At 37.3% G+C, this 12445-nt stretch overlaps 1 protein-coding gene across 6 annotated transcripts in view; it reads right to left on the bottom strand.

The window, feature by feature from the left end:
- tln2b (talin 2b) overlaps positions 1–12445 on the bottom strand; it is a 102352-nt gene that overhangs the window by 57481 nt on the left and 32426 nt on the right. For all 6 annotated transcript variants that reach the window (XM_028044138.1, XM_028044153.1, XM_028044161.1 and 3 more), the window contains exons 2-6: positions 6849–7023; positions 6664–6761; positions 6341–6470; positions 5616–5771; positions 4542–4684 (exon numbers count right to left, since the gene is read on the bottom strand). In XM_028044138.1, coding sequence (XP_027899939.1) covers positions 4542–4684; positions 5616–5771; positions 6341–6470; positions 6664–6761; positions 6849–6984 — 663 coding nt within the window. In that variant the 5' untranslated portion in view covers positions 6985–7023. The remainder of the gene's footprint in view (positions 1–4541; positions 4685–5615; positions 5772–6340; positions 6471–6663; positions 6762–6848; positions 7024–12445) is intronic.

The raw sequence follows: 12445 nt of genomic DNA, 5'->3' as shown, positions 1-12445 counted from the left end.
TAGTCAAATTCTTTTGGCATAAAGCCCAGAAAAAATGCTTTGAACAAAGTTTTTAGATCAGCTCGTAGAGTTAAAAATTTGGCTAAATCCGGCAGTCTACTGGCAAGTCAAAGATTCATGTAAACCAGAGATCAGACAATCAAAAGTCTGAATGAATTTCTAAGAAATGGGAATTCTGAAAAAGTAAATAAAAAATTAAAAAGTCAGTAAACACATTCAGATATTCCACTTTTTTAAAAGATTTTCTCTCCTCTGTTTCTATTTGGTTCTTTTAACACAGTGACAAATTAGTACCACAGCCATGTGAATAGTCTCTGTGATCTGTGCAACAATCCAACTGTGTGTGAGAGACAGAACAACGGAAAGATAGATGGGAAAGAGCATGGGAGGGCAGGGGGCGGAGCTGTTGTTGTGAAAGGAAATATGAGTGTGCTGCGAGGAGACCATGATGCGCACATAGTGCCGTAATGTGTGCCAGCGTGAGAGGGTGGGGATGTGTGGAACTGTGTCAGAATGAGTGCGAAACAGAGAGAGAGTGAAGATGGGCAAACTGGAAGGGATGGAAACAGCAAGTAAGAGAAGCAGAAAGGGAAAACAAGGACTGAATTGAAGATTATATAGTACACACTGTACAGTTAGGAAAAAGCTAAGGCACCCTATGAGAGTGGGCATACATGGCTTAACATATCTGGACAAATGTATATCCAATATAAATTTAACCAATACCGAAATAGAATAGTAATATTCTCAAACTAAATCCAAAGAAAAGTCCTTTCTATTGAATAATACATGAGGAAACCCCCACATTTATTTCTACCTAAAATGGCTAAAATTCCAGATATGTGTATTAAGGTGATGATGAATAGAACATAGTTATTCACTAGGTTTTAATATTGTCATGTTTGGAACTCAGACTTTTAGTCCTCTTGACTGTTGGAACAAAAACTCCGGAACTGTTATCGACCTCCAGACAAAAAGATTCTAGATGAGGAATTTAAAGAAGTTTCAAAATAATTTGAAATCTGTCATTTTACTGTGCAGAAAATAGTCTAAAATGAGAACATTTAAAGCAACTTCAAACATGTCCAGGTCGGAATGTCCAGCAAATCTCCCCTGAAAGAATACCGGAAGATGCTAAAAGAAGTTGGCCCTGCCCATCATCATCATGAATTCTATCATGTGTAAGAGGGAACTTGAGGAAAATGTGAAACTGTACGCAAAATATGTCAAGCAAAATCAACAGAACTGGCTCCTACAACATGACAATTACCCTAAATATACCAGTAAATTCACAAGAACGGGCTGGGAGTTAAGAACGTGGAGTCAAAGCTCGGCTCTTCATCTCATTGAGATGTTGTGTGGTGAGTTCAAACCCGCTGGCAAGCAAGAAACCTCTCAAAGTATCTCACAGCAGATGGTGAAGTGTGAGAAAACTTTTCTTCAGATTGATGAGAGTGGCTGAAAGGAGGATAGAAAACTTATTTCACTCATTTATTTTCACAAAAGGGGGGCAGATTGCTTATTAGGGAGTAACTTTTCAGAAAGTTGGAATATGCACTTTTGTTTAAAATTTCACAAATTAAGCTTGTGTGAACAGCACATTTGGATTCGCAATACGAGATTCTACTTGCTCCTCTACTAGAACCATCCGATGACCACACCAGGTCCAAACAAAAAAAATGCTCTTCCATCAGTAAAAGAAAAGGTCTGGATGGCAGAAAGTTCTGTCCTGGTAGGGTCAAGTGAATCAGATGTATCTGTTGACAGAGAGGTCAGCAATGTCTAAGTATTTCTTTCAGAAAGGTTTTGTATGAGGAAGTCTTCTGTTATATCAGATCACTCTAAAAAAGTTGCAGAGTAGTGTCAATATAACAGACAGCCTTCGAGCTGTATCCATACATATTTCATGTTGGAGAGAGTTTTGGGGTTTTCTTTCTTTCAGGAAGGCTTTAAGGTACTCTTTGCACATGGGATGCTTTTACAGCGTATCTACTGTATGTTATAACATAAGAAGCAATGTACAGAATGAAAAAAAGATGAATACTATAAACCTTTTATGATATAATTTAAATCTGCATTCTTAGACCTAAATATTTAAACTTGAAAGTAGCCAAAATATTGTCTTAAGTCAAATCTCAGTAAAAATATATACAAAATAAAAATGTCTCCTTGAATTGACAGTGCTCATAAAGCCCTTTAGCTTTCTGTAACTTACAGTTTTGACCTTAAAACAACTTGATAAAAACACCAAAAACTAATAACTTGGTAGTTCAGCAATCAGTGCATATCACAAATTCACACATTTGTGAATCAGTAATTAGTAATTAGTAATTAGATTAAAGTCAGTCCTGCCAATGTTAGCTTCTCAACAAAGGGAGATAATAGAATTTGGTGATTGTTGTCCAGATTAGCAAGACAGGGGTACCGTTCTGGTATCGGGACCACAAAGGTTGGATGGAGTGGAATGGGGTTGCCCCAACAACATGCAGCGGTTTGTAGAGATTTGACTCTAGGAGTTTAACTGAGATCAGCCTGTTCAGCGGCCAACAGGAAGCCCCCTAAACCTGGGTCCACCACTTGTGAGAAGGAATGTTGAGGTTGAGGTTGGGTGCCATGTAAACCATCTGTTAGGTGAGGTCAGGGGCCTGGCTCAACAGATGATGAAATAGTGATGGTAGAATGGAGTAGGAGATGGATGGATGTGGTGCTACTCCGCTCTGTGGTAGTGAAGAACGTTTATTCTATTCCTTATTCATGAGATTATAGATCATGACCCAGAACCATCTGAGCCTTCTGGCCTGATAACACTATGAACCAAATAGTGTTGCTGAGGAGAGGAATCTCCTCAAGTGACTTGGTTTCACTCCAGGAACTTTTACCTTCCACAGTCCAATCTTTCACAAGCAGAGGATAAAAGACCGAGCGATGAACAGATTGTTCTGTTTTTCACATCAATCAGATAAAATACCTTTTTGTCATCTAACACTAAAGTTTTCCAATGCAGGTAAACATTTAATTAATTTGTTTTGCAAATGTACTGTGAAAAAAGAAGATCTTGTCCCAACCAAATCAAAACTAACAAAGTTAAGGACTCAGACCCTGATAAAATGCCTAATGTTTCAACAAACTCTGCATTTAATAACTATTGTAAATTTTTAAAAAATCTGAAGCCAACACATCCCTCAATGTCTTGTACAACTTTTTGAACTCCCAATGTAATTTGGTTTATTATATACAGTATACAAACAATAACAATTTCTGGAAATCTTAAAAAAAAAAAAAGATCAAACAGATTTCTCATACCAAATCTCTCTTTTTTTTAGCCCAACATTCATAACTGCTTCTCTGCATTCAATGTCACGCTGCACTGTGAGCCACCGGACTCCACTCCTTCCCTCTCTTATAAAGAAAATGTGATCAGATGGTGGTTTATATTGTAAATAAATTGTTCCAATCATAACATTTAAGAAGATTGTACAGTGTCTAAGCTAAAAGCTCACAACAACACAAGTAAAAGGCAAACTTGGCAATCTGTTAGATTTCTTCTCAAACAGCAGCATTTCCCTTATCAGCTGAGAGACCATGAATATGTGGGTGATCTACCATCTTGTAGGCACAATCTTAATTCAAGGCATGTCTTCAGCAGATTCAGGCTTGGTAACCACTGCAGATACAAATGTAAGTGTAAACCAGGGAGCTGATTAATTCAAAGGTTGTATAAATGACAATAATTCTCTGTAACATTTCAGCTCAATACGCCCCGAGCACAAATGTGTTTTTTTTTTTAAATTCTATAGCAGTTATGCTGAAAACTGTAATTTATTTAGACTGATCTTAAATAGCAACAGCTGTGGGGTATTCTGTTATCAAATAATCCAAATCTCTATCCTGCAGAATGAATAAAAAACAGAATAGGTTACATTATCTGCTGGTAAAAGTACCTTATGACTTGAGCTGCCTTCAGCTGAACCTTTGTTATGGGTTTGGTAAAAATGGACAAACCAGCTTCTTAACAGGTGTTCTAATTACCTCTGAAGTCAGACATTGGATTGGGGAATGACAAGAAACCTAACCCAATCATAAAACAACGATTTAATGAAGATACAAATTGCAAAAAGTGCTAAGACTTGTTTATGGGAAAAATATCATTCATGGCAGCTGTATTGGACTTTGATGCCAATCAAGGTGAAACAAAAACAAACCAAACAAAAAAAAAAGAAAGAAAAAAAAGCATTAACAAAATTAGAAGTCTCAATTCTGTTGCTTTTGCAGTTATTTAAAACACAAAATCGGCAAATGAAATTTTGCACTTTCTAATTAAGAAGTAATGTACAGTAGATGCAACTACAAATACAAAGGTCAGTGTAAAGAAAACAATTCCTTGAATTGTATATTTTTAAATATGTAGTGCCTGAAAAAATAACATATATGTCTTTTCAAAGTGTCTGAGCTAACTATTATTGAGGGGGAAAAACCCCCAACTCTGTTTAAATTGATTATTAATTGTCAAAAATAGATTGATGCAGCCTTATGGAGTTTACCTGAACGTAGAGCAGGTTTAGCTGGACCGGGTCCCGAGAGTCCACGTTCTGGTCAGAATAGAAGAATTTGCGCCTGAGCAGCAAGGTTTCACTTTCTTCCACTCCCTGCTCTCTGAACGTCCTGCTGTGATCCAGCCAGTTCACTGTCCAATCAAAACATACAATTTGTTACTAGATGCGAATAAATGAAAGAAAAATAAGTTAAGTTTACAAATAAGTTCAATGCTGGATGATTTTAACTATTAAATTGACTCAAAAGTGTAAAAATGAGAAATTGATATTAATACAAATGAAAAACTTCAAATTTAATCTAGAGAGGTTATTACTGCAAATACTGCAACTGGGTAATGTCTAGCAACGCTAAAGCAGGCATCTGTTTATGAGAGACTTATCAGTGCTAAATTAAAGGGCTATTTTACAGTTTGAGTTTTTACTGAATTTCAAAACATGGCAAGGTTTGAACATTCAGGGGAGCACTTGTAAAATTGAAATAGTTAAACTAAACAAACATAAACTGCATAATTGTGCACTGAACATATTGTGAATTTAAGCACAGTTTGAGAGTTAGTAAATCTTTATTTTGATTGTGAAACTCAAAACAAAGAGGGCAGTCCTCGTTTGTTTAGAATAAAACAACCGAGCTTAGAATAATCCAAGCTCTCCATCATATACCAAAATATTTTGAAGATTCTTTGTGCACTGCATAGTAATCCATTAGAAGCTACATTAGTCTTATAACCTTAGGTTTTGAACTGACTATATGAAACCCAGATTAAATTTATTTAAAGTGAAATAGAAAGGTGTGAATCAGAACTTCAACAGGCACAGGAATATTAAAACACCATTAGCCATCAGTGACAGTCATATTTGCCAACAGCATATAGGACAAAATGATGCCTACTCACAATCGACTAGATATGTAAATAAGCAACACAAAACTCAATTTCGGGAGCAAATAACAGATGACTTTTTCACTTCTTCAATTTGTGTGTCACCCCGAAATCCATGTCAACCTGGGCAGTGAGTCATATGGGCCATGTAAAATGCTACCGCTATCTGGAACATGAAACTTACAGTCATCATCCGTGTGGAGTTTGGCTTTTAGTTTCTCCATTTTTCTTTCATCTCGTAGTAGTAGGGTCCTGTCTTTCTTCAGCGTTCCTGTACTCTCTTCCTTCTTGTCTTCGGGAACTTCCTGTATCAGCGAATATTCCTCATAGTTGGTAATTCCTATAAAATTAAGCAAACACTCTCAGACAACACTACGCTTAAAAAAACATTCTTCAAAAATTACTACACTGATAGAGAAACACCCTCATAGTTCAACTTCACTCTCTTATTATCCCGTCTTCATTTTGCTGCGGAAAGTGAAGGAAAGCTGGTACTAAGCCAGCAAAATAAAACACAATGAGACGCAGAGAAGAAGCCAAGCAGAAAGCCCTCATCTAAACAAACATTTTCCAGTAAAGCTTTCTGCCAGATATACATCCTTCTCTTCTTCACCCAATTAGGCTCTGAAGTAGCTTATTAGACATGACGTATAGAGCTTAGGGGACAATCCTCTGTTATGGAACATAACAGAACATTCAGGGGAGCTCTTGAGTATTTGTTAAAGACAAGCTTGTTTGAGCTTGATAAGTCACGTCTACTTTACTCTAAACAAAACCTAATTTGGATTTAACATACAAACAAAAATGCTTTATGTGATTAACAAATGCTGCTCCTCAAGAATAAGTGGCAAGATAAAATAAGGCACCAGTAAATATTAAATTTACAGAACTCATAATAAATGCACTCACCTATTCTACTGCATATCGTGACAAGTAGCTCGCCGACTGTTTTTGAATCGTCAACCATGATGGTTTTAATGGCACCATCCAGCATTTTGATCTTTTGCGGCCTTTGTTTCTTCTTATACTCCAAGACATCCTGAGAAAAACAGGAGGGGAAGTGGGATGACATCTAGAGCTCTGTTAATCCCTCCCGACTGTAAAGTGCATTTGATTCTAGCAAGTGGAAAGGCATAAATATTTCAGCTCCCACTAGAAAAATACAAATGACTTCAAGAAATGTGAAGTGACACTGACAGATCTCCACCCTGGACTATATGATGTAATCTTACTCCGTTTCGCAGCATGTAGTAATCCAGGGTTCTCCCAGACTCGAGCCAGATTCCTTTCCTGGGATCATCGTCAGACAGGAAAAGGCCATAATCGGAGGCTGGGACACAGAGAGACAGAGAGTATGCAAATGTTGGTGGCAATAGTTTTCCATCATGAAAATTAGATGCGCAGGGCATCGTCTAACCTTGTCCGGACTGGGCTTCTGGAACTCTTTCTCTGATTATCCTGCAGGCATCATACACAGGGGTGGAGGGTTCAAAGTGCATCGTTTTTACCACATTGCACTGCCGCACACAAATCTTTAATGACAAGGCCACCATCTTGGTGGGTTAGTGTAATGGCCGCACCAGCCTACACACCTGGAAAAGACAGAGGCAGAAAGCATGATGTGAGATTTAGTGTGTAAAGTCTTTTTCACTGGCTGATGTTCAAAATAACTGGTTTGTGTTTTGGTAGTTATTTCTCGGGGCATTATGAAAATGTTGACTGTTGAAGCAATCAGGCTTAAAAGTGTGAAAGAAAGGTCTCAGAGGCAAAATACACCACCACAAAGCACAGAGCAAATCATCACAATTATCTCCTTTGGGAGATTTTTACTTGTCAAACTGAACGTGTATCTGCAGTAAAGATGCAGCAGCAGATCAACATTCTTTTGATGTTTGCAGAGTATAGAGGATGAAGATTTTCTGCTTATATGTAGATTTAACAGAGTATCTAAAATTACCTGAACAAATTAAAAAAAAAAAAATGCAGCTTGAGCAGAATAATGGATAAAACATGCAAATCCACATAATCCGCCAGAAAAACAGGAGGTTTGAAATAAATTTAGCTGCTGCACTTTTAGCTGGTGTTTTCCTGGTTTGTGCAGGGATCCAAAAGACTTCACAGTGACGCAAATCTGGTTGTGTTTTATCATGTGCAGCCATTAGGCTGAAATCAATCCAGGTATTCTGGGATCCTTGCTCAAAAAAAGGGAAAGAGACAGTTACAGTGAAGGCTTTTTTTTTCTCGTTCACGTCCTTGACCTTGCCTTCCGCACAGAAATATAGATCACAGAGATATATGGACCACCTATAGACACTGTCTTATACAGTTTTAAATTGATCTCAAATCATATTCTCACAATTTTATGGACCATATAGGTGTAACTAAGATATTCAGGTACCAAAACCTCTCATCTTCATTATCATTTTGTCAGCTAAACTGATTAACATCAACTTTTCTCCTGCATGAGGTACATTTGTCTTAGACCACTCATAAATTAGAAATTACAGCTCATAGCAGGAAGACTGTAACAACAACAGCACAAAAAAAAACATACAAAGTACTGATTAATTAAGTTTGGAATCAGGATTGGTCAAATCTGATATTGAAAGGTTAGAGTTTTAAAAGGTGGATATGGAAACATTAACTAACCACATTGATTTCCTTGTGTTACTAAGAATTTTAAAAAATGTCCTTTGAGGACAAAAATGAATTCCTTTGTGAGTTGGATACAAGGGAAAAAGTTCAAATCACACAAACACAGTTCAAAGCTTAACTACATTTTTTTCTTTTGCCAACAAGATTCTCCTCTCATCCACAGGCCCCCTTCCGGGTCACACCAGAGAAAGTCTGAAAAGTACATTTTCTTGTATTGATAGCGCTGTGAATGGGCCTCTCTCATAGCTGAGGGTTTCTCTCTTCCTCTGTTTCAATGAGACAGACAGAAGCACACAAAGGAGAGGAGGTAATGGCGCTGCATGAACTCCCATCCAAACAAGCTGGCAGTAAACCCCCACAGTGTTTTCGTCATCCTGTCGTTTTACAGATGTCTCTTAATGATGAGGAGTTACTGGACCCAAAACTGACTAGGCCTTACAGACATACGCATAATGCCTGATAGCTACTCCATCCAACGCTAAATACACAAACTGCTATGAGGAGTTTCTGAAAAGTTCATCTCAATCAGAAAAGCAAACATCACTTTTGATGAGAGCCATTTAAAATTACTCTGGGTTTATACAAAAGTCACAGTACTTTTTCCAGTATAACTTGTTTCCCTCCATAAAGATTGTAGAAATCTCAAAAAAATCCCAGGGGGATAATGATAATCCCTGATCTTACATTAGTGTGAGAAGCTCCAGGATCCACATGCAAACACTCCATCGAGCAACTTCATTAGTTCTGCTCTCTTGCAAGAGACAGCTCTCTTGTGTTTCTCTGTGGAATTATATTATTATATCGTATTACACTTTTAACATCAAGATGCTGCTTTTAGAAAGTAATTTGATCATTTCTGACTTTTACTGATGCATAAGAAAAGAGTCATGAGTTAAATAATGTTTGTTTACTGCACCAGATATCGGGAGATGTAAACGGCCAAAGAATAGCAGGCTGAAGAGTCGAAACATGGACAACTCAATAAAGAACAGACAGGGCAGGAGCCATCTGGACAGGAAACAGCTCTAATGAGTGGCTGTGTAGAACAGGCAGCAGAACAGATCCCATGATCACTAAGTGTGGTGTTTACTGCAGTGGTCTGTCACAGGATAACTGAAGTGGCTAGACGGTAACCTTTGGAAAAAAAAAAAAAATATTCCAAGTTGGTCAGAACCCCTTCACACTGGAAGTAGACTACCATGTAGTCTCCAGAATCTTCAACACATTTAAACTTCAATTAAATTATGCAAATTTGGAAAAACCTAATCTTAGTGTGAAGGTAAACAATCTTTTTCAATCTTACAAATCGTCTCAAATTTTACCCTGCTGCTTTCTTGGTCATCCTACCACAATGCCTCTGCTCAATGTGTCACATCTGCACTAGGATGTATCCTCCCAACTGGCAGAATTCCCTAGTATAATAATTTAAATAGGTTTCCTCTTCCCCTTACAGATTCCCACATGAATGTTATTTATTTTTTGTCATACTTAAATGTTTGAGTTCAAATTATATCAAAGAAAAGGAGTTCTTAAATAATACAATATATAAAAGGAACCACGCTATCCAAAGCAACTTGGTGTTGTCTAATGAGGTAATTACTCCTATACCGAACAAATGATCGTACCTTGCTGAGGCATCAAGTCTTTGCCATAACTGGATATAAGTCTATTATGGTTTTGTAGAGGACGATAGCCCACTCTTTTGCAAAATAACCCAGTTTAAAGGGTTTTCCAGCTCAAAGGGTTTCATAGCATCTCAACTGACACATGTAGACCTTTACAGCATTGTACATAGATTAGGTTTCTGCAATTTTTTGTCAATTTTGGCCTTGCTGTTAGGAAGAAAATACCATCAGCCTTTTCATCAAATCTAAACCCTAAAGGTGTTTTTCATGAGTATCACTGAGACTTTCCAAAATACAGTTCTAAACTCAAGAATTCCTGCTAGTGCTTTTTAATCCTCTTCCTCATTTTTATTCTTCTTTTACCTTAATAAAAGTGCAATGTCAAGGTGTCTCTTTGACAAACACATTCAGCATATGAACACCAGTCTGAAGAACATAATTCCCCTCAAACTCTTGCCAACCAGCGTATAGGTGCAATTTGGAGGTAGGAACACTTCTCTAGAGCTTATAGATCTACACATACCAATCTGTCTTTAACTGGCCTGAGCATTGCAGCTTCATTTCAGATTCTTAGTAATATATTTTTGTTTCACCTTGAGCAGTGGAATAACCCTATGCACATAGCAGCAGTGGTGTCAAAAGTGTATTAATAAGTTAAGCGACTTGGAGTACTAATATACTGGTGCAAGTGTTATTAGGACAGAGGCAGAATGCTCACATCTTTGCACATCACAGTCCAAAACAGACCAGGTTTCATAGGAGCCAGGACCAATATATGCTGATACTACCATTATAAACCATCATAAAAATGTTCTGAAGAGAGTTGGAAAACTCTCATGTGCCATCAAAAGAGAGTCCACTGTGTTTTTGACATGCACAAGAAGATATCCCCAGGACCCTGTTGATACCTTCCGGGATAGTACTTGTGAAGGGAACTGGACTTTTGTCGTTTCCTTAAGATGTTATAAATGACAGGCGAAACAGGAAAAAAACTCCAGTTGCCTTCTTTTAAAGCATTTCAGATTGTCATGATCTGGCAGACTGAGAACTTACATACATGAATGAAAAGCCAAGATCTGTTGTTTCATTAGCATTCTGAGGTCAGCTTGGGCAATTAGTTGCTAATTAGAGGACATAGCCTTCATGACCTACACTAGAGGACCACTAAGGTCAGCATATTAAACTCAGATAACCTGAAAACCAGCAAGGCTTTCCTCAATAACATATCAGTTTATACTGAGATGCTTTTCACACATTCCTGAAAATATAATATAGCAGTGAATGCAAGCAACTCTTATTTTATTTACAGGAGTTATGACTTTAAATATAAAAACAGCATATCTGGAATAATAGGTTGATATTACAGCAGTTCTACAGTGAGCAAAGCTACTGTACTGTAAAGGACAACTACTACATTTTAACAAGCTGTGATTAACCTGAAAATAACTCTGAAGCACGAATATAATAGTCAGTAAAGCAGCAGGGAGCAGCTCTATATGATTACATTACAGAACAATATTTTCTTAGGCCTGGTGGTCTCTTTTTATTGTGTAATTTACAGCATGTACTGTAGTATGAGTAGAGGGCCAATATGAAATCTGACATCAGCAGTTTCCAAGACTGATGAGAGCAGCATCACTAGAGAAAGCTTTCTAGGAGAAAATATAAAAAATATTCTACCACACACAGCCTGTGCGTCTTATTTCTTCATCCTGGTTTTACACTCCAGCAAAATACCAGCCCATTCATACAGCGAGAACTGTATGATCCAAATTTACGTCTGTTTTCTGCAGATCCACTTGATTTGTGCTAAATTTAGATAGAAAGAAGACTTCGATTGGTCTCTATAAATATATCTGAGGAAGAGGTATAATTAATTTACCACATGGCAAGCACATGGCATAGTATTTAATAGGTCATACTTGTAATCATCATACCACAAGGGAACAGCAAGATGTCCTTTGGTCAGCTTGGATTCATTAAATGTGGACAATAAAATTAGGACACAACATCACGAAAACTCTTATTACACTTATTTAATGATAGATTTAGTATGTTTATTATGAAAACATTGTAGATATTACTGTGACAGATTTATTAGAGTTCTTTATGTACTTTCAAATTTCAGGAAACAGAGACACACAAGACAAACATCCATGGAAGCACACACAAACTCTTAAGTTTAACAGTCATGTCAAGAGAAAATCCATGTATGTATATAGGAAACATGCATGCTCCATGCAAGAGATGAACCCAGGACCTTCTTCCTGAAAGGTAACAATGCTGTCAACTGTTCTACAGTGAAGTCCTTTAGTTCTTAAGTTTCGTAATTATAGTTCCAGTAATAGAGTTAGAAGCAAAAAACATTATGATGACGTAGTGCTGTGAGGTAGTTACAGACCCACATCAGCGGACTTTTAAAGGCAAGCTGACTTTACGAGGTAAGGGAATGATGTAGTGATGGCATAACCAGGAAGCCGCAGGGTTTAAATGTAAATGACTCCAAAAATTTACAATGAGATATTTAGCATTTGCTCCAAATAATTTACAATGAGATATGTAGCATTTGCTTGGCCAACAAAAAGAATCCCTACACTGAGCTCATCTGCCATTATTCTTAAAATGACAATTTCAGAGACAGACTATCGTCAGACACTTTATGTGTAGTGCCGATGTCATTGTGTCAGACCACTGTTCTTGTCCCGCACTGCTAGCATAATTTTTAAAATCTTGC

The sequence above is a fragment of the Xiphophorus couchianus genome, chromosome 2, assembly GCF_001444195.1.
Source record: "Xiphophorus couchianus chromosome 2, X_couchianus-1.0, whole genome shotgun sequence".
NCBI classification, from domain to species: Eukaryota; Metazoa; Chordata; class Actinopteri; order Cyprinodontiformes; family Poeciliidae; genus Xiphophorus; species Xiphophorus couchianus.
This window is presented reverse-complemented; position numbering and strand designations above follow the sequence as displayed.